The sequence below is a fragment of the Haliotis asinina genome, chromosome 8 (assembly GCF_037392515.1).
Source record: "Haliotis asinina isolate JCU_RB_2024 chromosome 8, JCU_Hal_asi_v2, whole genome shotgun sequence".
Classification (NCBI taxonomy): domain Eukaryota; kingdom Metazoa; phylum Mollusca; class Gastropoda; order Lepetellida; family Haliotidae; genus Haliotis; species Haliotis asinina.
In genome coordinates, this window is record NC_090287.1 from 39,409,383 (window position 1) to 39,437,376 (window position 27,994).

At 39.8% G+C, this 27,994-nt stretch overlaps 1 protein-coding gene across 1 annotated transcript in view; it reads right to left on the reverse strand.

Moving 5' to 3' along the window:
• The window catches only part of LOC137293395 (protein PALS1-like), a 115,352-nt gene that overhangs the window by 82,724 nt on the left and 4,634 nt on the right, over positions 1-27,994 (reverse strand). The window contains exons 2-5 of the mRNA XM_067823909.1: positions 11,118-11,263; positions 9,865-9,890; positions 5,687-5,893; positions 4,603-4,729 (exon numbers count right to left, since the gene is read on the reverse strand). Of these exons, the coding sequence (XP_067680010.1) occupies positions 4,603-4,729; positions 5,687-5,893; positions 9,865-9,870 (340 nt within the window). The 5' untranslated portion in view covers positions 9,871-9,890; positions 11,118-11,263. The remainder of the gene's footprint in view (positions 1-4,602; positions 4,730-5,686; positions 5,894-9,864; positions 9,891-11,117; positions 11,264-27,994) is intronic.

The window sequence follows — 27,994 nt, forward strand, 5'->3', positions numbered from 1 at the left end:
GGACAACTTGTACAATAGAGTTCCCACAGGAGGACCAGCATAGGCTGGTAAAGGACAAGTTGTGTACAATAGAGTTCCCACATGAGGACCAGCATAGGCTGGTAAAGGACAACTTGTACAATAGAGTTCCCACAGGAGGACCAGCATAGGCTGGTAAAGGACAAGTTGTGTACAATAGAGTTCCCACATGAGGACCAGCATAGGCTGGTAAAGGACAACTTGTACAATAGAGTTCCCACATGAGGACCAGCATAGGCTGGTAAAGGACAACTTGTACAATAGAGTTCCCACATGAGGACCAGCATAGGCTGGTAAAGGACAAGTTGTGTACAATAGAGTTCCCACATGAGGACCAGCATAGGCTGGTAAAGGACAACTTGTACAATAGAGTTCCCACATGAGGACCAGCATAGGCTGGTAAAGGACAAGTTGTGTACAATAGAGTTCCCACATGAGGACCAGCATAGGCTGGTAAAGGACAACTTGTACAATAGAGTTCCCACATGAGGACCAGCATAGGCTGGTAAAGGACAACTTGTACAATAGAGTTCCCACATGAGGACCAGCATAGGCTGGTAAAGGACAACTTGTACAATAGAGTTCCCACATGAGGACCAGCATAGGCTGGTAAAGGACAAGTTGTGTACAATAGAGTTCCCACATGAGGACCAGCATAGGCTGGTAAAGGACAACTTGTACAATAGAGTTCCCACATGAGGACCAGCATAGGCTGGTAAAGGACAAGTTGTGTACAATAGAGTTCCCACATGAGGACCAGCATAGGCTGGTAAAGGACAACTTGTACAATAGAGTTCCCACATGAGGACCAGCATAGGCTGGCAAAGGACAAGTTGTGTACAATAGAGTTCCCACATGAGGACCAGCATAGGCTGGTAAAGGACAACTTGTACAATAGAGTTCCCACAGGAGGACCAGCATAGGCTGGTAAAGGACAACTTGTACAATAGAGTTCCCACATGAGGACCAGCATAGGCTGGTAAAGGACAACTTGTACAATAGAGTTCCCACATGAGGACCAGCATAGGCTGGTAAAGGACAAGTTGTGTACAATAGAGTTCCCACATGAGGACCAGCATAGGCTGGTAAAGGACAACTTGTACAATAGAGTTCCCACATGAGGACCAGCATAGGCTGGTAAAGGACAACTTGTACAATAGAGTTCCCACAGGAGGACCAGCATAGGCTGGTAAAGGACAACTTGTACAATAGAGTTCCCACATGAGGACCAGCATAGGCTGGTAAAGGACAACTTGTACAATAGAGTTCCCACATGAGGACCAGCATAGGCTGGTAAAGGACAACTTGTACAATAGAGTTCCCACATGAGGACCAGCATAGGCTGGTAAAGGACAACTTGTACAATAGAGTTCCCACATGAGGACCAGCATAGGCTGGTAAAGGACAACTTGTACAATAGAGTTCCCACAGGAGGACCAGCATAGGCTGGTAAAGGACAACTTGTACAATAGAGTTCCCACATGAGGACCAGCATAGGCTGGTAAAGGACAACTTGTACAATAGAGTTCCCACATGAGGACCAGCATAGGCTGGTAAAGGACAAGTTGTGTACAATAGAGTTCCCACATGAGGACCAGCATAGGCTGGTAAAGGACAACTTGTACAATAGAGTTCCCACATGAGGACCAGCATAGGCTGGTAAAGGACAAGTTGTGTACAATAGAGTTCCCACATGAGGACCAGCATAGGCTGGTAAAGGACAACTTGTACAATAGAGTTCCCACAGGAGGACCAGCATAGGCTTGTAAAAGACAAGTTTTGTACAATAGAGTTCCCACATGAGGACCAGCATAGGCTGGTAAAGGACAAGTTGTGTACAATAGAGTTCCCACATGAGGACCAGCATATGCTGGTATAGGACAACTTGTACAATAGAGATCCCACAGGAGGACCAGCATAGGCTGGTAAAGGACAACTTGTACAATAGAGTTTCCACATGAGGACCAGCATAGGCCATGAAAGGACCAATTCTCTTGTAGAATTCCATTAAAGTTTATTTGTTAAGAAGGACGCTTCAGCATAAAATACTGATGAATCAGAAGCTCCTCAGAATGTACCATAGACTATGATACACTTAGTCTCTGAATATCTAAATCTTTGATGGAAACAAGTAATTTCCCTTAAAATGAAAAAAACTCAAATGAGATGGGAAGATTCAAAATATAGACTGACTGCAGGACACTAACATACTGCTTCATATGCCCCGTAACACAATCATGCATCATTTCAGTCCCTCCACATTACATTCCCAGCATGACCACTGCTGCAGAAAACTGGAATGTTGACAACAGGACTAAGTTACTGTACAAGGCTCCTGGGCACATTTTCAATTATCTTTTAATGAACTGAAAGGTTATGTTGCACCAGAAAATAATTGTTTAGTTAGCAACCCCCTAGTGTCACAACACAGAGAGAGAAAAAAGTGCTGTATTTGTGTTAACAGGTTATGACTCTTATAAAAATTACTCATAAATAACTTATTCATTTCTCAACAAAAATATGACTATCAACCATCATCTCTTGTTTTAACTTGTTTTAACACCACAAGAAACAGAACAACTGCATAAGAGGACAAAAATTTTACAAACGAATGGAGTGTTAGTAAGATGCTTTTGAAAACAACATCCAGTCTGCCATTATTTTGAAATTTTGCCGTAAACAAGATAAGTGCAACATTGATGGAATAAAAGTCTTTTTGATTAAAGGCAAATTATGTGGACCTTCAGCATTAGTGCTCTTTGTACAAAATCTTTTTTATATACAAAAAGTACAGACTAAGAAAATATTTGGTCCAAATAGTCCATAGACCTTGCTTAAAGATTGGTCAGAGCTGTCGTGGGGCAGTTAGTATGGAGAACACAGGAAATGTTGCTTTCTTTTTAGAATGCAGATCTGTAGTCCACCTTGTGATCATTTTGTTCCTTTACACAACAACTTCCCATCATCACAGACGAAATAAGCCCACATAATGAAGAAAGGCAAGCCAATTGCTACCACAGTCAAAGCAAGTCATTCCTGGGCTACAAGTTCCGACTGTTTGATGTGCTTGTTTGATGTGCTAACCTGGCCAGCAGGCTGTGCTTAATGAATGCACTTGCAGACACAGAGCAACAGGATTGGATGCAGTGTCAGGTAGGCTGCCACTCAGGCCGTCTTTGAATTACAAACTGGGCAAGTGAATCACCTAATAACACAAAGTGACGGAAATCAAAAGAATTAATTTCCCACATAAGGTACTGTGTTATTCTTGGAACAAACACCGGCCTCTGAAAGTCGGACTCATTTGGGAAAGAACAACTGCTTGATGTTGGTATCTTTGTCTGAGGTATCTCTTCAATATGGAGTATTAAAAGAAGTGCGCTATGTTTACCACTCAAGTGATATACACAAAATTTACTTGATGATAATACAAACCATTTTACTCAAAAACACAACTTTGAAGAGGGCTGCACATAATAGGCAATTTTACAAATTTTAATTAATTACATCAAATGTACAGATGTCACTGCGAGCATGTAATAGCAGAATTAACAAATGTAAATCTAAAACTAAATTCACTCTTTAATCATTGAATTACACTGTATGTTCATAAAAGGTGTTCAATGTACATATGGGCATGTGTTTTTAATCTGTTGAAATCATTCTAGTTGGTGAGTGAGTGGTTGAGTGGCTGAGTGGTTGAGTGAGTGAGTGGATGAGAGAGCGAGTATCAGGTTCTAAATATTGGAGAAGTATGACTGCTGGACGCAACAGACACAACAGAAGTATGACTGCTGGACACAACAGAGGTATGACTGCTGGACACAACAGAGGTATGACTGCTGGACACAACAGAGGTATGACTGCGTATGACTGCTGGACACAACAGAGGTATGACTGCTGGACACAACAGAGGTATGACTGCTGGACACAACAGAAGTATGACTGCTGGACACAACAGAAATAAATTTCAGACTCAGCAGCCATGATGGGAATCAAACTCAGCCCCAGAGGTAATATAATCATAAGATTACAACAGAAGAAATCCATGGATGAAAGAAATACAGGGCATCTTTTCCATGTCAGTTTCCACAATCCTGTTTCAAATGACCAATCTGGACACCTATTGCAGGCATTTTACGAGAGCTTCATGTCCAAATACTCCCTGCCTCCCCAGACTAAAAAATGACCCATATATATTATTGCAAAATCTAATTTAACATCATACAGATTCACATACTTATTCATTCAGCTTGTTCAAATTTGTTATTTAAATGGAACTTTCCATGTCCTGTTGCGTATTTCTGTGAGATTTCAGAAGATAGAGAGGCTTATCTCCCCTGATGCATAGCAAACCATGTATTCAACAGCTCAGCACCACATGGGTGAGAGGTACACAATGATGGACTTGAACAATTTCACTTGACAACACCATACAAGGCATCAATGACTTTGGCAGAAGTCAAAAACGTGAAAAATAATATTTTCATCCTCCCAAAGAAGTCACAGACAAATGGAGCCCAGATCAGGTTGAACATCATGTTTAACTTTTCTTATTCAAGTGAAAATGAAATATTCACCTACCAAGCGTGATATCATCCACTCGAGGACCGAATCCTTCATCAGCACCCCCTATGACAGAGAAGCCAAATCGCCTCTCTGAAGGGGCCATAACCATTCTTACTGTGTGACTGTCCTCATAACTTGGATTCTGTGGAAAAGAAGGGAATATGCTATGCTGTAGCTCCAGACAGATACAGTGATGCCAGTATTACCAGTTGCATATAAATGAGATCAGATCTTCAGTCCATACAGTCAGACCTATTGCAGTTACAGAAAAGTTGACTTGCCTGGTACTTGTCACCCACAGCTTTGCATAGTTTCAGTATTACTTGAAACACTGTGTATATTCAAATACAGTTTTGGTTGGGTTTGGTTATTGTAAACACACAGCAATACTCCATATAGGAGTAGTCTCTAATTAATTGATTCTGGGCCAGACAATGCACTGATCAGTAGCATGAGCATCCATCTATGTAATTGGTATGTGATGACGTGTCCACGGGCCTTTGGTCATTATTTAACACTGCACTAAGCAAAATTCCAGCTATATGTCAGTGGTCTGTAAAGAATCAAGTCCGGTTCAGACAATCCACTGATTAACAGCATGAGCATCAATCTACACTTCTGAGATACGATGACATTTGCCAAACTCACCACACGATCCCATAAGACTTGTTTTATGTCAATTATAGGCTGCTGAAGATCAATTCTAGCCCAGATCTTACAGGCACATGAATACAGACACTCAGTCCATTTCGGTAAGATATCATAAAACAACAATGCCTTCAGTGTTAACATATTCAAGTCTGGACCACACAAACTATCTGTGTGAGCAGCAACCGACAAAATTAAGACAGAAAGACAGATACAAAAGGTCCTAGAAGATGCATGGTCAATTTTGATACCCATTCTACAAAGCATTCTTGTTTGTCCTTTTGTTTGCATCCGTTAGGATCTGATAGCATAACTCATCCAAGTCTGGGAGTCTGCCACCCAATCAATTGATCACCTCTTACAACAAATTAAACATTAATTGCTAGGGATCAGTGTGGTATATTATAGATTTGGATATATTGACAATTCATTAGTCTGTGTCAGTATGTACCTGTCCATCAATGTCCTCCTCCACAATATCGGAGTCAAACTCTGAGGCATTCCGCTTGTATCCTGAGCTGAGGTAGTTCCCACTGTGGGAGTGCTGATATGCAAAGTTAGAAAATCCATACACCACAGGCTTTGCATGTTGTCCTGCTAACCCCCCTCTAGAGAGGGAGGCCATCTCAAGGTCTTGGTGAACATTGCTTATTTTGGACTGAAACAGAAAACCAATGTATGATTATACATTGTATATAAGTATTAAGAAATTGGGATGTTAAACAGTAATAAAAGGAGAAAGAGATGTAAATTTCAAAGCTTCTCTGTTTTCATCCTGGGTGTTGGGTTGAGGGAGTGGAGGGTGTTAGCATTACTTCAGTTGTACTGGGTGTTGGGTTGAGGGAGTGGAGGGTGCTAGTATTACTTCAGTTGTACTGGGTGTTGGGTTGAGGGAGTGGAGGGTGTTAGCATTACTTCAGTTGTACTGGGTGTTGGGTTGAGGGAGTGGAGGGTGCTAGTATTACTTCAGTTGTACTGGGTGTTGGGTTGAGGGAGTGGAGGGTGTTAGCATTACTTCAGTTGTACTGGGTGTTGGGTTGAGGGAGAGGAGGGTGTTAGCATTACTTCAGTTGTACTGGGTGTTGGGTTGAGGGAGTGGAGGGTGTTAGCATTACTTCAGTTGTACTGGGTGTTGGGTTGAGGGAGAGGAGGGTGTTAGCATTACTTCAGTTGTACTGGGTGTTGGGTTGAGGGAGTGGAGGGTGTTAGCATTACTTCAGTTGTACTGGGTGTTGGGTTGAGGGAGTGGAGGGTGCTAGTATTACTTCAGTTGTACTGGGTGTTGGGGTGAGGGAGAGGAGGGTGCTAGTATTACTTCAGTTGTACTGGGTGTTGGGTTGAGGGAGTGGAGGGTGTTAGCATTACTTCAGTTGTACTGGGTGTTGAGTTGAGGGAGCAGAGGGTGCTAGTATTACTTCAGTTGTACTGGGTGTTGGGTTGAGGGACCAGAGGGTGCTAGTATTACTTCAGTTGTACTGGGTGTTGGGTTGAGGGAGTGGAGGGTGTTAGCATTACTTCAGTTGTACTGGGTGTTCAAGTTGAGGGAGTGGAGGGTGTTAGTATTACTTCAGTTGTACTGGGTGTTGGGTTGAGGGAGTGGAGGGTGCTAGTATTACTTCAGTTGTACTGGGTGTTGGGTTGAGGGAGTGGAGGGTGCTAGCATTACCTCAGTTGTACTGGGTGGTGGGTTGAGGGAGTGGAGGGTGCTAGTATTACTTCAGTTGTACTGGGTGTTGGGTTGAGGGAGTGGAGGGTGCTAGTATTACTTCAGTTGTACTGGGTGTTGGGTTGAGGGAGTGGAGGGTGCTAGTATTACTTCAGTTGTACTGGGTGTTGGGTTGAGGGAGTGGAGGGTGCTAGTATTACTTCAGTTGTACTGGGTGTTGGGTTGAGGGAGTGGAGGGTGCTAGCATTACTTCAGTTGTACTGGGTGTTGGGTTGAGGGAGTGGAGGGTGTTAGTATTACTTCAGTTGTACTGGGTGTTGGGTTGAGGGAGTGGAGGGTGCTAGCATTACCTCAGTTGTACTGGGTGTTGGGTTGAGGGAGTGGAGGGTGCTAGCATTACCTCAGTTGTACTGGGTGTTGGGTTGAGGGAGAGGAGGGTGCTAGTATTACTTCAGTTGTACTGGGTGTTGGGTTGAGGGAGTGGAGGGTGTTAGCATTACTTCAGTTGTACTGGGTGTTGGGTTGAGGGAGCAGAGGGTGCTAGTATTACTTCAGTTGTACTGGGTGTTGGGTTGAGGGACCAGAGGGTGCTAGTATTACTTCAGTTGTACTGGGTGTTGGGTTGAGGGAGTGGAGGGTGTTAGCATTACCTCAGTTGTACTGGGTGTTCAAGTTGAGGGAGCGGAGGGTGTTAGTATTACTTCAGTTGTACTGGGTGTTGGGTTGAGGGAGTGGAGGGTGCTAGTATTACTTCAGTTGTACTGGGTGTTGGGTTGAGGGAGTGGAGGGTGCTAGCATTACCTCAGTTGTACTGGGTGGTGGGTTGAGAGAGTGGAGGGTGCTAGTATTACTTCAGTTGTACTGGGTGTTGGGTTGAGGGAGTGGAGGGTGCTAGTATTACTTCAGTTGTACTGGGTGTTGGGTTGAGGGAGTGGAGGGTGCTAGTATTACTTCAGTTGTACTGGGTGTTGGGTTGAGGGAGTGGAGGGTGCTAGTATTACTTCAGTTGTACTGGGTGTTGGGTTGAGGGAGTGGAGGGTGCTAGCATTACTTCAGTTGTACTGGGTGTTGGGTTGAGGGAGTGGAGGGTGCTAGTATTACTTCAGTTGTACTGGGTGTTGGGTTGAGGGAGTGGAGGGTGCTAGCATTACCTCAGTTGTACTGGGTGTTGGGTTGAGGGAGTGGAGGGTGCTAGCATTACCTCAGTTGTACTGGGTGTTGGGTTGAGGGAGAGGAGGGTGCTAGTATTACTTCAGTTGTACTGGGTGTTGGGTTGAGGGAGTGGAGGGTGTTAGCATTACTTCAGTTGTACTGGGTGTTGGGTTGAGGGAGTGGAGGGTGCTAGTATTACTTCAGTTGTACTGGGTGTTGGGTTGAGGGAGTGGAGGGCGTTAGCATTACTTCAGTTGTACTGGGTGTTGGGTTGAGGGAGAGGAGGGTGTTAGCATTACTTCAGTTGTACTGGGTGTTGGGTTGAGGGAGTGGAGGGTGTTAGCATTACTTCAGTTGTACTGGGTGTTGGGTTGAGGGAGTGGAGGGTGCTAGTATTACTTCAGTTGTACTGGGTGTTGGGTTGAGGGAGTGGAGGGTGCTAGTATTACTTCAGTTGTACTGGGTGTTGGGTTGAGGGAGTGGAGGGTGCTAGCATTACCTCAGTTGTACTGGGTGGTGGGTTGAGGGAGTGGAGGGTGCTAGTATTACTTCAGTTGTACTGGGTGTTGGGTTGAGGGAGTGGAGGGTGCTAGTATTACTTCAGTTGTACTGGGTGTTGGGTTGAGGGAGTGGAGGGTGCTAGTATTACTTCAGTTGTACTGGGTGTTGGGTTGAGGGAGTGGAGGGTGCTAGCATTACTTCAGTTGTACTGGGTGTTGGGTTGAGGGAGTGGAGGGTGTTAGTATTACTTCAGTTGTACTGGGTGTTGGGTTGAGGGAGTGGAGGGTGCTAGCATTACCTCAGTTGTACTGGGTGTTGGGTTGAGGGAGTGGAGGGTGCTAGTATTACTTCAGTTGTACTGGGTGTTGGGTTGAGGGAGTGGAGGGTGCTAGCATTACCTCAGTTGTACTGGGTGTTGGGTTGAGGGAGAGGAGGGTGCTAGCATTACCTCAGTTGTACTGGGTGTTGGGTTGAGGGAGAGGAGGGTGCTAGCATTACCTCAGTTGTACTGGGTGTTGGGAGGGAGTTAAGGGAGTGGAGGGTGCTAGTATTACTTCAGTTGTACTGGGTGTTGGGAGGGAGTTAAGGGAGTGGAGGGTGCTAGCATTACCTCAGTTGTACTGGGTGTTGGGTTGAGGGAGAGGAGGGTGCTAGCATTACCTCAGTTGTACTGGGTGTTGGGTTGAGGGAGATGGAGGGTGCTAGCATTACCTCAGTTGTACTGGGTGTTGGGAGGGAGTTAAGGGAGTGGAGGGTGCTAGTATTACTTCAGTTGTACTGGGTGTTGGGAGGGAGTTAAGGGAGTGGAGGGTGCTAGCATTACCTCAGTTGTACTGGGTGTTGGGTTGAGGGAGAGGAGGGTGCTAGCATTACCTCAGTTGTACTGGGTGTTGGGAGGGAGTTGAGGGAGTGGAGGGTGCTAGCATTACTTCAGTTGTGCTGGGTGTTGGGTTGATGGAGAACAGGGTGCTAATATTACTTCAGTTCTACCTGGTGTTGGGTTGAGGGAGTGGAGGGTGGAGGCATTTCTCAAAACAAACTGAAGTTTTACTACAATTTCAAACTCAAACAATATGAAATAGCTAGCTGAAATAACAACTGAACTGCCAATTTAAAAAGATGAAAAGAACCTAAGTAATTTATGCCCCAAACTCAAATTGTCTATGTTTGAGTTTAATTGTAATTTCAGTCCAATCTGGGAATTGCATTTTCTGCGTTATACCAAACTTAAGTTTGTTTAGACAAATTGGAGCAAGTTCAACGCGTATGACCTCTCAGTCCCACAACTCCTTTGAATGACAAAAACTTACCTCCATGTATTCAACATTGTTTCTTTCTGAAAAACAAACAATTACAAATTAGTCCAGGTGCTACTAATCTGTCTTCAAACACTCGTCTGTATATGACTTGATGAAGATTCGATAAAGCATTGTCCATAAAACCCCCAAATATATGCTGAACCTCCTGTAAAGCACCATCAATGACTAGTGGACACCAGCTGACATCAAACATTTTACATCTTGTCCCCCACGCATAAGGTAACTCAGGACCAGCCAATCAAGTGATTGAGACCATTACATTCAAACTCCTCTAAATTTTGGTATGTAAAACCTGCCTTATACATGCCATATGCTGTATATGAAATCATTAACAGAATATGGTAAACAATATCATTGAAAAAAGGTACACTGCATTAGTATTTCAGCTAGCATTGCATTAGTATTTTAGTTTGGTTGTCCAAACACTTGATAATTTATCAGTCTAGCAGCGAATGAAAACACTCATTATATGGAGGATATGTGTTAGTTTCACACATCACGCTAATGACCACCGGATCTACATTTATGTTAAGTACATACTGGCTCTGTATAGTGTCGTTCAGTTAAATTGGTGTGGAAGTTACCATCTTATCTGTAAAAGCTACAAAGTGTATGCATTATTCAAAGAACAAACCTGCCACAAAAGGTCACTAGCACACAATTATCATCGCTGATCGACTGAGGTGTTGGATAAAAGGTATCAGTAAACACAGCAGCAGCATCTCTGTGATGCAAAAATACAAAAACAAACTAAATTCTCATGCCTACTAGCCTGAGAAATATCACAATATCCAGGTCCCTGGTAATAACATACGTTCATACTCTTAAAGACACAGGGAGAACACGAAGAAATCACTTTGTCAGCTCTTTTGCAATATTCCAACAATATCATAGCAGGGATGCCAGAGCTTCATACATTGTACCAATGGAATTGAACCTGAGTCACTGGTGTGACAAGCGAGTGCTTTAACACTAAAGCTACCCTGCCGCCCCTTTGTCAAAAGAAACAAGTCACAGCATATGCACATTTACAGCTGAGTAGATTGGGAACTCCTTATCATACATGCTGGTTAAGTTCTCGATATCAAGAATGTATTTTAGGCTTAGCTTAGATTTATTTTCCAAACAAGTGCTTCTTGCTGATGTAAAATAAATCAAATTAAGACTATACATGGCAACAATGTTTCCCATTACTTAAAAACAGGCAAACACAAACCTAACATGACCGACGCAGCCTCACTTACCATTGAAAATGATTAGAGTTTATCCATTATTCCAGGTAAACCAAACCTATGGGTATATCCACAACACTCCCATCTTGACCCATCTAGGCAGGTATCCTTGATTACAGGTGAGACGAAGGTGAGGAAGTCAGGTAAATCAGGTTGACCTGTAAAGAAAGTAGTCTGTCATTTGATCGGTTCGTCTCCCGCCCCAATCAAAGTGCATCCTTGCTATGTATCAGCAGGCCTATCAGTATCTGCATCTTGTAGGTCAGTTGTTGACATAAAAATACACTGGAGATCGTTACTCTCTGTAAGCACAGGTATATATAGTTAGTGATTAGGGCAGGCATCGGCGACCAGATAACTAATACACAATGGGTGTGTGCACTCATGGCCATTGATAATGTCGGCTATCAGTGACTGGTAGGAAAGAAAGCAGTTGAATACACTGTGACAATGTTACATATTCATTGTGTAGTTGTGATCTAAAACACATAACATCAAGATAACTAGGACAAAAAATGTACAATGAAAATGTCACAAAATAACAATATTTATGCTGGTATGTTATATTGTTTATTGCCAGAGAGTACTGTTAGTAAAACTCTCTAACATATACTGATGGAAACAGATAGGGAACACCACTTCATTGCAGTGTTCTGGTACTTACTGATTTTCACTCACAATGTAACACAATACATGTAATGAAATCTGGGCAAGAATGAAGGAACATGTCTACTTACTTGTATTCCCTTATTTGTTTCCCTCAGTATATTCATGCTGTCTGCATGTATATGGAATGGTCTCTTTGATGTGGTTCATTCTTTAATGTTGTTCACCCATACTCAAAGCCTTCTGTCTTAAAATGATTTTATTGCAATAATTATTTCAACTTCGAGATTTGAGGCTTTACTTTTTCTTACTAGCTCATTTAGAGATCTTTTTTTTTCACAAAAGAACAAGGCTACCCAACTACAATTAGCCGGGAACAAGCTTCACATATCCCCATCAACATAATTCCCTAAATATTACACAGTCTTTACTGCAGTCTTGTGCTCTAGTATGCATGTGTGTGTAAAACATAAAAAGAAATCATGAATATCCATGGGCCCAGTGTGAGGTTTCCGTGTACCTTGATAGCATGAATAACTGCTGCTGTTTCAGATATCAGTATGTAATGCTTGAACACTGCCAGCTGCAGCATAACACTGCAAGGAGTTTGGTTGGAAATACAAGTTAAGTCTACACGTGAACATACATCCTGCAATCATCAAAATTTCACTATTAATGTTTGATTGTTTGTTACATAATGTGACACTAAAACAGCAATATCCAGTGTTCATGTTAACACACAAAAAAAACATTTCATGCACAATATTTTATACCTGTGTGCTCTACATGCAAAGCATTTTTCATGTTCTGGGACCAAGTAACTGCGCAAAGAAGCAACAAAATAGAATAAAGTTTCTCCCACCTGATTTGACGTGCAAATAAAATTAACAGGCTCTAAAATAAAAGGAAATGATACCTAAATGTCAATATTTTATTGAGGCGCATGCATTGCATGCACATGTAAGATTTATGGGGCTCTGCATTTGGGAAAGCAGAGCTTTTTTTCCTTCTGCGAACACTGAGTATCCCAATAATATTATGTCTAGCAGTAAGCATGCCTCACTCAGGGATATTTCAACTATATTTGGATGGCCTATGAAACATCACTCTCAGCAATATTTCACTTACATGAAGGTGAACACTCCAAAGTGAGCAATATTGCAGCAATATGAAGGTGGCTTGAAAACATGCCGCACACAGGAATATTTCATCTTTATGATGGAAGACTGTAAACACCGAACAGACACCACTATTTCAGCTACAAGACAGCGGACTGTGAATACTAATGTCAGGATCAGACAATCCAGTGACTGATGTTGTGAACACCACACCTTCAGGTTATGATACAATCATCCAAGTCACCAAGCTACATGACATAATCCATAAAGCTGCATCACGTGATCAGCATAGGTTGCTGCAGAAACTGTTTTTTAACCACCATCTTTATAAGAGTCACTGTGGATAACTCTACATCAGCATTGTAAATACATATCACAATCATTTAGGTGCATGATGGTACAGATTCCACCAAGTCAATCAGCTGGTCCACTGAATCCATCACTTATTTCTTCCGACCATCATCAGCAGCTGGTATGTAATTCTATCCCATCATTCCATCAGGGGGCACAATTAAGAGATTCTAGTAAAATTACCACAAACCACCAAGACTAGTTACCCTCAATTCTATTAGTTGCCTGCTGCGTAAACAGGCATAGGAACACTGCGAGATTAATCAGGTATACAAATCACCTATTGCATGTTGTGATTGCATGGGGCACCACACTCTATTGCCTCTGTGCCAACCCGCTGAATGGGAGACCATGTTATCTGGGTTATATCTACACCAAGACTGCCTGACTGACACCCACCCCACCCAGTAGGCTCAGCTATTGTTACCTGTGTGTGTGAGCTATTGTTCTACACCAGGTGGTCACTGGTAATCACATGCAAGGTCAAGGGTCACACTTAATTCTGGCCCATTTCCCAATGTGTAGATTATTTTCTGAATATCAACTGAAACAGTTATAAATAGTGTTAGTAACAGGAATTGGGTTTGTTGAAGTGAGTGAATTTAGTTTGACACTGCTTTTAGCAATATTCCAGCAATATCACTGGGAGGGGCACCAGAAATGGACTTCTCACAATGTGATTATTTGGGGAATCGAACCCTGGTATTTTGCTTGATGAGCGAGGCACCGGATTTGTCAAAGTGATTCAAGGAAGGCTCATCAAAAATATGATTGTCTCTAGAGTAGGATTAGATAAAAAACGTTATTTATATTTGGGAAGTTTCATGTATTAAATTTCTGATATGATAGTTTGCTTTTACACATTGTCTTTTCATTGAGGGTCAAGAACAAAATGGAGATTGGAGAGGGCATAAAATAACGACAGGCAGTTGGGAAGGGTCATTATTTTCAGTCCATTAGAGCACCCAGTTCTCCAGTACATGAATGTTGGCAGAAGACTACTTGACTCTATTCCTCTTTGTTTGTTGGACCACTGAGATGCAGGAAGTGAACAGCAGACATACACTGCGATAGCATGGATTTATCTGCACCTGTTCATATGCTGAGATTAACCAACACTGTAGTCTCAGTCTCACAGTCCTTTAATCATATTATTTTCCCAACTGTCCAGTCTTCCCTGCTATGCTAAAGCCCTAAATGAAGCAAGTCTATGGAGGAAAAGATCTGTGTTGTGTTATTATTTCGGAAACTACTTGTATTGTATATACTACTTTACTATATATGCTACTACTATATACATATGGACTAAGCGCTTGTCTACCAAATCCTGCTGCAAATGTCAGTTTCCCAGTCAGATCTACACATTTCGTACTAGTCCTTATTATACAATGATGAATAATACATGGCTTTATAGAAATGACCTGTACTTATCAACTCACTAATTGAGCAAACCTAACAAAAATTTTCCTAAATTCCTACTGCTGAAGGACACCTAGTATGGTTTCTTGGACACAAGGTATGATGATAATAACTGCTCCTTTGAAACCTCATACCACTTGTAGCAAAATACTCACTGACAGAAACACAAGGACGGAATATACAAATATACAAGTTAGGTCTGTCATCACTGAAGATACAGCTTCTAAACTGTCACCTAAAGTCACCAGGAAAAATTAGATGTTTAAGATGACAATATAAACTACGTAACTGTACCTCAACTATGGCTGGAATATAGAGGAAGTAGCTTCCTGTCTAAAGCAACTTCCTGTCAATAAATCCATGAGCCGCCATCCCTGGACACAGTCTACTCATTTAAAACTGGTAACACCTGGCACTAATGTCTCACCTGTTACAGTCATACTTGTAAACTTGATTCTATCACCATCTATTGCATTCCGATCTACAGAGGACAAACAACCAATCATTCCCCTTTACACAACACTCATCTACAGCGTAAAATTGTCAGGATTCAATGGTTGTAGTTTCAAGTTTCTGAAAATTTGAGTGAGGCATGATTGAAAAGATTCAGTTTTCAGCTGAATTGACATGAATTAAAATGCTCCTGAGCTGGAGTAATTGACACAACTGATAGACTATAATAAAATAAAATATTGGCTGTACGTTTCAGATCAGGTTGTACATTGTAAACAAGCTCAATATTGCTTCAGAGGTCACTGAAACCCATTCATAATATCACGCTTACAGCAATGACAAATTGCATTTTTCTTTTTTGTTTCTGATAAAAAGATCAACATTAATTGACCATGCTCTTCATAATTCGATCAGTCTTATTCAGCAGCCATCTGGAACGAATGAAAATGATCAATATGCGGATCAAAATGCAAACATTTTAATCAATAAATCACTATATTATACCTGTTTATTATTATATATTTCCCTCAGAAAACAATTTTCAACAATTGATAGCATCTAAAAATGCAAATGTATTATCATCACTTGCAAATAATGTATTCTTTTAAGCACTCAAATTATGAGCACATTTCCTGTTGTCACATATATCATACAAATTCCAGGCGCTGAGTGGCCAGTGGCCCCCCATACTGTCTATAAACTCATTCTGAATCTCATACCGGCAAAACACTAATGCAAACAAATATGAAAGTATTTCTCCCATCACAGACCTGCTGGCCCTTTCTCTCAAAACATCTACATTGTTTCAAGGAGATAAAATCCTGTTTAGGGAGACATTAAGTCATGGCTTTAAAGGGAGGAGTTATACTAATTCTTTTTTACACTTTTGAACAATTTGGATCACTCATAATATAGTTTGGTATAGACAGTATAAGTATAGACAGAATAAGTGGAGGGTCACTCTCTGGGAAGGGTCATAAATAACATGTATATGGACACTAGGATTATCCAAAAATATGACAAGCATTTTCAGTACATTTGTTAAACAAAAACTTCGACTCACCCCCGTTACAAATGTCCAGTCAGCAGAGCAGCAACACATGTGATTCCAAAATTATTAAAACAGAACTTGTAAGTTGAACCTGCTTTTACTCATGGAATTCTTAATGTTTGCCCATGATATCACAGTTTCAGGATTACCTCAGCTTTAGGAAACAATGCTTAACGCATCAGACAGATAATCAGATCAATTTTTTATGTAATAACTGTCTGCAAGAAGTTCTCCAAGCAAGATAACATTCTACCAAGCAGAAAACTGGAATTGGACAGGTAAATAAACGCAGCTTATCCGTCCACCCCCACACCCAAAAAAACCAAAAAAAACCAACATTACAATCACTATGGTCATCCCATAATGATTCCACTTAATTTATATAAATACATGAGCAAACAGACCAAGTCAAACTAATCAACTGTTTTTATCTATGACATACTTTCCTCACATCGAAAATGTCTTTCTAGACCATGAAGTCCCTCACCTGTACAATGATGAAACTAAAGTGCTGAAAGAAAGCATCCTAGTGGATACATACATGGAGCTCTGTATATATTCTTGCCATGAGATGTGTCAGGACTGTCCAGGACATACCTGTAGAGACCAAGGATAACCCCAGAAAGGCCGGACTGATTTCTTGAGCACCGACACTGATCCTTACCCTCACACTGCCATGGAAGGATCTATTCCACCAGATAGTTAACAACCACCATGATTAAATCTGATCCAGTCATAGTGAAAGAAATTTGATCATTAAGCAGTGCCACTGACAAACAATGTAACAGTAGAGCCCAGGTCTTGCCAACTACCTCACTGATCAAAAGGCCAGGAGAGAATATCACTCACAGACAAGGCTACATAGATTGGTGGTCACTTCCACAAAGTGACCTCAGCCGTATCATGAACAGGGTACCTCAGTACTAAACAAATTTAGTGTTAAAACTACCTAAGCCTGTGTTAAGGTATGGGAGTTACGGTCACCTTAGTGCTAAAACTACCTAAGCCTATGTTAAGGTATGGGAGTTACGGTCACCTTAGTGCTAAAACTACCTTAGCCTATGTTAAGGTATGGGAGTTACGGTCCCCTTAGTGCTAAGATTGCTTCGTACAACGGCACGTGAACTCCCATAACTTAACTAAGACTAATTACTGTAGACGCCCTGTATTCACTTAGTGCAAGTGGACCTGGACTATCTAAAGTTCTATTGTTTTACAAAAGCACACCTACGTATGCGTGTGACTCTCTTTGTATATGTGTGTGTGTGTGTGAGAGAGAGAGAGAGAGAGAGAGAGAGAGAGAAAGAGAGAAAGAGAAAGAAAGAGAGAGAAAGAGAGAAAAACCTCTCTTTGTGAGTATGACTCTGTGTGTGTGTGTTCGCGTGCACGGGCATGCTTGCACATGTGTGTTAGCATGTTCTATGCATCCGCTTAGCGCTAAGTTCATAAGTGAAAATGCACTTCCCAGCCACTGCCACTGAACAATTTGGAACAGAACCTGCATGTGTTTGTTCGTGTGTTTAGTTTCCATGTCTGTTCTCTCCCCACCAATTATACAGACAGCATGATCAATCAAAAAATGATGTGCACTTGTGTACAGAGATGAGTGTGTGAGGTCTGGGTGCCTGTATTTCACTTCCTTCTCTACTAAACTACCTCACATATGATACAGACAGCTTAATCAAACATAAACATAACTTAACATGCTGAAAACATCGCAACACAACTCTGTAATGAACTGTCCCTTCAAATCTAGAAATCCAAATGATGAAGTGATATCATACTTAGCCTTTCATGCAACTATTCCAACAAAGGTGATTCAGCAGTGTCACATCTCTTCTTGAATGGAAACTATTTCCAGATATCAGCTACAACAGCTTTTTTGTAACAACATTGAGGCAGTGGAATCCTTTTTCCTCCAAGGTGTCCAACAAGGTTGTCATATTACCCCCATTTTATTACTGCAATAGACTTCAGTCTCTTGACCTCAAAAAGAGAAAGATAGTGCCTCTTCTGTCGTTTATGGTCAGAATGACATGGAGAATATACTCATTATCTGTTCTGTCAGACTGATATTTATGGGATGCTTTGATAGATAACATGGTGTCAATTTTCTCCTTTCAATCATTTTGAGATCATATAGATCATACATTTTGAGACTGCTGTGCTCCATAAACATTTTAACAGAATCTTCAAATTACCCCAAGAAAGGTGTTCTAACATCCCAGTGGTATCCTATATTACAAATATTGCTTTTCAGGTGAGAGACACTTTTTCTGCATCAATGACTGCCACAGCCAAAAATGTGTTGACTCATTCAATTATTCATGAACACATTTAAAAATGAGAGAGGGATTGATGTCTTGCTACTAACAGACTTTCCTCAAAGAGTGCCTCAGGTATTTGATGTAGGTCCTATTGACAGTATCATCCACCCATTAAAATGTTATTGGATTCTAATATATCAATGTCTTGTTTGGTATGGTGTTGACATACCTGGAGAAGGCAAACCAGGGAAAGAAATCCACAGCCACTGGAAGCAGTTCTGTCCCACAATCCTGAGACCTGTCATTTTATTCTGGACTGTTAAATAGTTCTTGACAAAAGGGTTAGAAAGACCCGGAGAAATACATTACAATGTACTCTGTAACTCAAGCATAAAATATTTGATCATGATCATCACAATGGAGCTTAAGTGTGCATTCTCTGATGATCAGTGATAATGACAGAAGTTGCAACATATTTAGTGGTCCTACAGACCCAACCAAAACTGACAGGCATCCATAGTGATAGTAAAACTGTGTTGGGGTTCAGTATCACTTAAGCACTCCTTCATTTAAAGAACAAGGAAGTAGAAATCTGGTTTGGCCTTAGGTTCTCTTCATCCTAAGCTATGTCACTGCATCCTAACATTATTAATAGGCAGGCAAATGTTTACTGAAAATAAGGATGAGTGAGTGAATTAGGTTTGACACTTCTCACAACATTTTATCAGTTACAGTCATCTGCTGAGAGAAGCAGCTCATTTACAACTGTACCCCTTAGTACAGTCTTCTAGTGTGTACCTTAATGTACCTTAATCATAAATACCTTAGTCAGTAAAATTAGTTTCCTGAAAAATATGACATGTAACATTTGTTTCACAAGTGGGGACCACAATGAAAATAATCACAATGAACAAAATATTTTTAAAGTTTAAAAGTTAAGTAAATGTTTTTACTTATCACAGTGATATCCACAGCGACTGTTACTGTGAGACACAGTGTAAAATTAACACTGCACCAAATACCATTGTACACACATGAATGATTGTAAAGAAATGCATGAAATCACATGAACATCAAAAGTAGATGGTGGACGAACAATGCTGCCTTCTGAATTGATGATTGTTGAATCGTAAATATTGATGACTATACATTAGATATGACCTAAATTGCAGGTGAATATCAAACACTATTCCATACAAAACTGAGCCCAATTATTATGTTTCCGGGTCTATCAGCATCACACATGGCCATGGGTTTCATTCAAGGGTAAATATCTGAAACTAAAAATTACCTTGGGTTTAATTCCCATATTACGCTGAGCAGCCATCATGTGACTGAAATACTTTCCAAACGGCATTAACCCCTTCTCACTCATTACAGTTCTAAAATTCTGTTTTCTTGAAATATATTCCACAAAATTTACACTGGAAGAGATTCTTAATCATGCTCATTCTGGGCAGGTATCTTTCTGCTAATATGAATTATCTGACTTTAAGAACCTTATATTGTATAACCAATTCTCACAGACTGATGACATTAGCTTTAACAATCTGCATTGCAGAGCTCAACTGTACTCATTGCAAGGGCTCTTAAATATGTGTGTACCCACTCCGCTACTGAAATGTTTGTTCTCTGGCCTTAAATGAAGAGCAATATTTTCAAGTCATCTTTCAGCACAATATGACAATACCAAATAAAAAAATGTTTGTTTATAGATGTATGTTGATCATAAACTGAAATATGCAATCATATATGAATGGTTTAATGATAATATCTGTGTCTCACAAATAGGTGATCTACCATTGTCCAAAAAAAGAAAATATAATAATAATAAAATAGAACTGCATGTGAGAATCCAGTTATGTATATTGAGGACAAAACATCCAAACACTGTTTTAATTGTTTTCTCGCATTGTATATGTTGGTATCTATGTCAGAGGAAACACTACACCTTGGTTTTTCTTTCCTTCAGACCTCCCTCTCCAGGTGTTACAGACTGAAATCTAACCTCAGAGTTGTGTTTCACCCTACTTACAGAATGACATGATAAATCATAGCTGTGTACAGCAAGGCTAATGATGTATAATACTGCCTCAGTCATCTGTATCTGATATCAGGTATGGGCATGCCAATTACAGGTATGTCAACTTCCCAGATGTTTCACATACTTGACTAACTTCAATCACAAAGGTAATTTAGTATTCAAAAGAAAAGCAATGATACAATCTAACCTCTTAGTCACTCACAATTAACATCACTTGATCATTCAGGTGTATTATAGGAAGACTTGATTGTTGGCATTAATATTTGACAACCTTCTTCAAGCTCTCTGAGCCAAATTAACTAATCTTTGTTGAAGTAACTGCATTTTGTCTCCAGTTTGCTTGAGTAACTTCAGAAAACTCTCATAGTTTTGAGACGAAAGGCAGTATGGTGATACAAAATATCTGAATGCAAACAAAGTCTGTGAGAGTGAGTAGGTGAGTGAATGAGTTGGGGTTTTAAAGGACGAATAAACTCAATTTTTTTAAACTCTTTTAACCATTACACATTAAAATCTTGTGGCTAGTCATAAGCGGAACACCAAACTCATTCTTAAAAAATTTGTGGTTAATGCATACCGAGTGAATAAAAGTTGCCAAAAAAAATCTGCTTGAGTCTCACCCGCCAACAAAACTGCAGACAGGTTATGTAACTCTGTCGCCAGAGCCCTGCAGTGACGTCATAGAAGGAACTATTTTCAGTTACTTGTATAGAAAATGTGTAGGAGGCTCTTCATTTTGCTGATTTTTTGACATCAACAAAGACATGCCGAATTGTTGTGTTGCCATCAATTGCTCCTTGGGGTTGGGTGATGGTGTCACTACGCACAGGTTTCCACCGGACCCAGTAGTTTGTGCTAAATGGGTTGTTTGTGTGTGCTAAACAAGCGTTTTGGAAGCCTGTGGTATATACTAAATTGGATGGTTCTCCCCTATCTCGCTTCCAGGATAGAAAATGCTACTGAAATTTGTTTTCATCAAGTTATCAAGACTGCTTACTACACATTACTGATCAGAGGGATTTTGCATGAACATAACAATTTCTTCCTCGGAATCGAGGTTGCGGTAAAGGTGACAATATTATCGTAAGTAATATTAAATTGACCCCCCGCCTCGCTTCCAAGAGTGAAATTGTTATGTTACAAGCAAAATCCTATTGTCCATCAATCAAATACATATGTTATTATCTGAAGATAGTAATTTTGATTTTGTAAGTTGGTGAAAACAAACTTAAATAGCTTTTATCCTCAGACAGGGCGTTGCCATTTTTGAAAATCGTGAAGTCACAGGCTAAAGTCTGTAATTAAACTCTGAATTATTGAGATTATGGTTTGTTTTGATCAAGTAAGAAAATCAATACTACTTTCTACTAGTAGTAAAATATGTATTTGATTCATGGCAAAAAGGATTTTGCATGACACAACTTGTAACATAACGACTTCTTTCACAGAAGTGAGGTAGGGGTCGAAGTGAAAATACTTCACGAAAAATTGCTTCACTTGCTAAATTCACTTGGTTTGTAAACATTCACATGTAGACACTTGTCAATGTATGTCTATATATTTGGCCTTATAATCCTAATTACTTCATAATCATACTTATATGCATTTTGAAACTTCATAAAAATAAGTGATCTGCTGATACTGCCTGCGAATGTATAACAGGAACGTAATATTATAGTTTTGAATCATAATTTGCACACATGCCCTAATGTATGTTGTCTGTATCATTACACTTCACGACAAAAACAATGATTCTCTTGAATGCTATGACAACTTAATAAAAGCAAAATGCAAAGATTAGAATTAAAACAAATAAAAGTTATAGGAGCAATGTCAGGCTTGTTCAAGGAATGCATCCATCAATATCCACAAAAACGAGTGATATACCATTTATCCGCAGAATTCCCAGGTGATGGTGTCTTTTAACAGTCAAATGTAAGAAGAAGAGATGCATCATTTCAGGTATTTCAGATTGGTGTATAGTCTCATTGGTCACCAAGACAACACACAAGATATGCCAAATGGGCACTTTTGTCCAGTAATCTAACTGGCGTTACCACTAATTATACCTGTTATTCATTCACTAATTGAGCATCAAGTGAATGATGACAAATAACGTGTGGGTTTATACCACATAACACGGATTACAATCTAGTGAAACCAAGTGATTTCGACAGAATTGTTTATGAAACCAAGGGTTGTAACTTCAAAACTAGGCAAAGCAGGAGACAAAACTAAATGACAGTAGATTGTGAGAACATATAGCTTTCATTTTTCACAACAGCTGTTGCGATCTCAGGTTTGTACAAACCTGTAAACGAAATAGTTTACCCCTGAAATGTAGATGAATTCTGCTTAGGCCCTCATGTTTATACCTCATCTTATGTCACAGAGATGTGCTTCTCTGATTGGTTGAAATTTTGTTCATGGCTGAGAATTGTGCACTGTTATCCAAACTTTTGATTTAAGGTAAATTAAAGATCGAAATGAGTAGTTTTAATGATGGGGTTTAATTTGTAACGATGCCAATGAGTGATTTATGCATTTGCACCCCCTAGAGTATATGTGATCTTTAAATACTGCTTGGAGGGGTGGCTAAAGCATCTGCTGAGCATAGTGAACACCTAAGTTTGATAATCCACGTAGGCACAATATGTGAATCCTATTTCTGGTGCTCTCTGCGATGTTGCTGGAACATTGTTTAGCCTATGGACCCCGTGGGACCAGTGAACAACCTATTTATCTTACCGAACACCTGCATTTTAATTTTGAACTGTTTGAAGCACTTCTGTTGAATGCGAGGCGAATCGCCATTTTGCAGATGACACAAGGTAAACAGATTTAGAGTGATCTCCCTTCCATCGATTTTCAATTACAAAACATCGGTGATTTCCGTGCTTGATGCGTGATTCAATGTTATTCGAGATAAAGAAGTACTACCATGAAGCAGCAGAAGAGTTCTGGATTCCCAGCGGTGTACATTGAAAATAATACATCGCCTGTAAGCGGTGTACATTGAAAATAATACATCGCCTGTAAGCGGTGTACATTGAAAATAATACATCGCCTGTAAGCGGTGTACATTGAAAATAATACATCGCCTGTAAGCGGTGTACATTGAAAATAGTACATCGCCTGTAAGCGGTGTACATTGAAAATAACAGAATTGTGCTCAGCCAATCGTAAAGTGACATTCATGTGTGAGGTAAGATAATTTTGATTAAACCAATGAGCGCAATAGTTGTGCTGACAAGCCTAGAAACACATTACAGGAGAACCAGGATTCAAACCTATAACAGGTGTCTGTCACAAAAACAGGAAGGCAACTGTACACACAGAAAGACAATTCCATGCTGTCTGGGTACATTTGGCCACTTTTAAGCACAAATGACTTTAAATGGAACTCACACGATGATTTGTTTTTTTTGAAAGAATGCAAGACTACCAAACAAAAGCTGCTGAGAAATAATTAAAGACAAATCATTGTACAATGCTGTCAGCAGCCATCCAACTATCAAGTGGTCGCTCATGGTGGCACTTGTTATTACCATATTCAGTGAATCTGTATTATCAGCTTCTTGAGGAGTATACAAGGTAACTATTGAAGGACAACAATCAAATTACAATCTTACAGGGGGTCCATTCACTGTAGGGTAAAAACAAGTGTATTTGACCAAAGACACATAATATACCATTGTGATCCAGTTTGCTTTAATTTGCTTGAGTTGTGACCTGTGCAGTCTAGTATGGGCTTTCTGCTCTATGATGCACTTTGAGTATAACCTTCCTGTTCCACAATCGGTCACGTAGGGTAATATTCAGATATAGTTTCAACGGAAAACATAAACATGGAAATATAAAAACACACGTCACAAGACATTCACATACCATTTCAAAACTGCATTAGAACATTAAGAAATTACTTCTTTTTGTTCAAACTTGATATTTTCTTTGTGAGTTTGGTTTTACATAGCTTTTAGAAATATTCCCACAATGTCATGGTGGAGGGTCAAGCAATAGGATGAACTCATTGTACCCATGGATATTTTCTTCAATGCAGACAAAACCATGCCCCTTATTCACTATTACTCCTGTTGTCATAACATACAGCTCAGCTAAAAAGCATCATATCTGTAACCATGTTCACACCAGAATTCCAGTGTGGGAAACAACACACATCTACAGTAGACTTGGGGTAACCAGTCAGTTCCTCACCAAGTGTAGATAAATCCATGCCTGCAAATTATATCTGTACATGAACTTCTAGACAGGATCATCATACTCACCATTCTCAAGCATGTGAAGATATTCCAGCAGTGGCAAGGCTGACAGGTATACCCACCAGAGTGTAACACCTGTGAAGCCTTCAGTGCTGGTACTTGCAGGTGCTTCTTGAGGGGGATGTGCACTGACAATACGACTAACATTGACAATGCTGGTATTAAATATTGACAAGGAATAGCCAAGATGTGATCATGTTTCACCTGATCTTACCACAAATGGTTTCAAAATACCGCGGAAATGTCTGCTGCATAACTTGAGAGGCTTAATGAAATATTCACATGCTATGTGCAGGATTAGCGACATGGAAGACACTAGGAAAAAGAATAAATCTCATATACCATCTAGCATAATATAACCACACTTTATGGCTATAAATATGCCATAGTAGAAATGAAAAATCTTATTCCTTAATATGTCTTTTCAACTCTGACAAGGTGGTGTGAATCTTTCTAAGAATATAATAGTTTTTCATAGTTGTTAACTGTAGGCATGATGTTTAAATGTTGTTAAGTTTAGTATATCACACTTTGATGTCACATGTTTCAGACAGTAATATATGCCACAAGAATGTGTTTATTAGTGAACAAACACGAAAATTCGCCAATTATGGCCATCAAAGAAGGTATAATGTAAGTCATAAAACAATTTTTACCACACTTAATTCCCCAACTTGATCTTCTTTCCCCTTAAGTTACAGCTATATTGTGCACCAGAGGAATTGAATGGGGATTTGCACTTCATCAGCAACACTTGAGTGCCTGTGATTGGTATACATGAAAGTGAGAGAGAGAACTTTACACAACTCTGTGACACACTTACATAACGATAACATTCATGTCACAGAGGTCATATACCATTTTCCAGGATATGTTTCTATTTCTCCAATTCATTGACTGGATTGGCCTAAACAGAAAATGATGAACTGAAATGGATCAAGTTTTAAAGTATTTTGTCTATATTAGAACTCTATTTCTTTTGCAAAATAAAGGAACTTATAACCTAACAACGAATGCTGTAGAGTCTACTGAATTTAATTTTACTTTTAATTGATATTTTGACAAATTTCAGTGTAATGTCCTTAATTCTTTGTACTAGTCATGACTCTTCTTGGAGTGCCAGTTGGCAGAGATGTTTGAAATGGATACTTAACTGAATACACAACTATCTTGTTCCTCTAATACTAAGCACAAGATCAGTTACAACCAGTACCATGTTTTCATTTTTTTTGTGCGATGTAGCAGAGGTCGACCTTCCCTGTACCAACAGATGCTGAGTTGGCACACTTGATCCAAGTTATTATACTCCTGCTGATGTTACACAGTGTAATTATGTATGTAATCTCACCAAAAGCAAAAAATCTCTTTCACATGTATAATAACAAAAGCATCAAAATGCTGAGATTTCCAGGTTTTAATGCCATACATTAGATTAGCCATATCTAGTCATGATGTCACCAGTGCATAGTTGAGTCATAGTGCAATGTTTATTAAATAGCTCAATAATCAATAATAATATTTCCTGTTTCATCTGACTGACCAGGAAGCAGACAGCCTGTCATGGCATGTTTGAGTAAATGAAGCTCTGCCAGGAAGCTCTGTCAGTTGCAAATATTTTATGTAGTGCAAAACATAATAAAAACAACAAAAACTATCTTTTGTATTTATGACATCAGATCACAGGAAAGATCTGGGCAGAGTAACTGTATGATAATGGTGGACTGACACTGGTCACCTGTAACTCCTCTGTGGCACATAGCCTCTACTCAATTTCCCTCGACTGATTCCCTATTGATGTGTGTTAGAGATAAGTGCCACAGAACGAGTTACTGTGGATGATATGTAGGTGTGAGACACATATTTGATGGGTGGAGTTTGTTCAGCAGTTCCTTGTTGTGACCACTTGGAGACTTAACGATAAATCATGGTAACATTGATGGAATATTCTCACAGGAAAGTAGCCAGTATGAATGAAGATACATGTATAAAAAATTTCATAAAAGATTGTCTACAGGTCTGCCTGCATGAGATATGAAAACTGTGATCACAAACGCTAGAGTACATCCCTGTTTTGTATAGATGGACACAGAAGGTAGAACTATATGCCCTGTGTCATATATAAAAAGCTTTTGATGCAACTCTATGCATTCACCAACAACACAATGTCTATTGCACTATTATCTCTGAGTATGTAAACTCCAAGAGTGACACTTACATATTGGCTGCCAGAACGATACATTGTCAGGGCCCATCAGATGTACAAGTCAAACATCCACCATACCAATCTAACCAGTCACTGGTTGAACAACTACATTTAAAACGAACTAAATGCAGACAATGTTTATTAAAAAACTCCAAAGTTTTTAGTTGTCCTTGACAATATTCAAGCAACATCCAAACTTCACATCTCTTATCAGAATCAAACCAAGGCTTTATGTGCAATGAACTGACCTTTAACTACTTGGCTACCCTGCTACCCATAGATGACATTTAACAGGAGAGGCTTGAGGAAACTATTGGAAAAATAGCACTCATAACATGTTCCCAGGTGCTGAGATGTCTATATTTAACTCGAATACCATCCCATATACAACTATAACCCACAACTGATTACTGTGTATTGCAGTCCTAATCCAATTCAACCTGGATACAACTCAAGCTTCTTTAATACATACATGCACATACACAGAGACAGTAAATCTTTGACATTAATCGTGTTCAGACATCAATCTTTAACAGGACATCCAGGACGTCTGGCCAACAAAGACAGGCATTCCAGACATAAATAACTATCATTGTAAACAAACAAACATATTACTTTCATTGATGACTTTGCAGATCATTGCAGAACATGGGAGTGAATAAATCAAGCTGCACACCTTACCAAACATTCCGCATTAGATGCTTTCGATTTCAAGCACGTTGTTGACCTATCGTCTGTCAAATCCTTAGCAAATCCAATATTTTTAGTCATGTGAATGTTAAGTGTCATCATTAATCCTGAAAACATCACCAAATGAAAGATGCAGCTTCCATCTTATCTTGGTATATCACCAGGCATCTATTGAAGAAGGCATGTATTGAATATCCAACAGAGAAATAGTGGACTAATTAGTGTGGCTGATTTACCCAACAGATGCCACAAAGTGCTACAACAATCAATATTAATTTTTGCTTTATTACATCATGTTATTCCTAATTACTTAACATGCATGATTAGTACCCAGGAATAGACGGTAAATATATTGGCTTGCACCTTAAATATTTTGAACGAATGGAAGGGTTAATTATTTCTGCAAG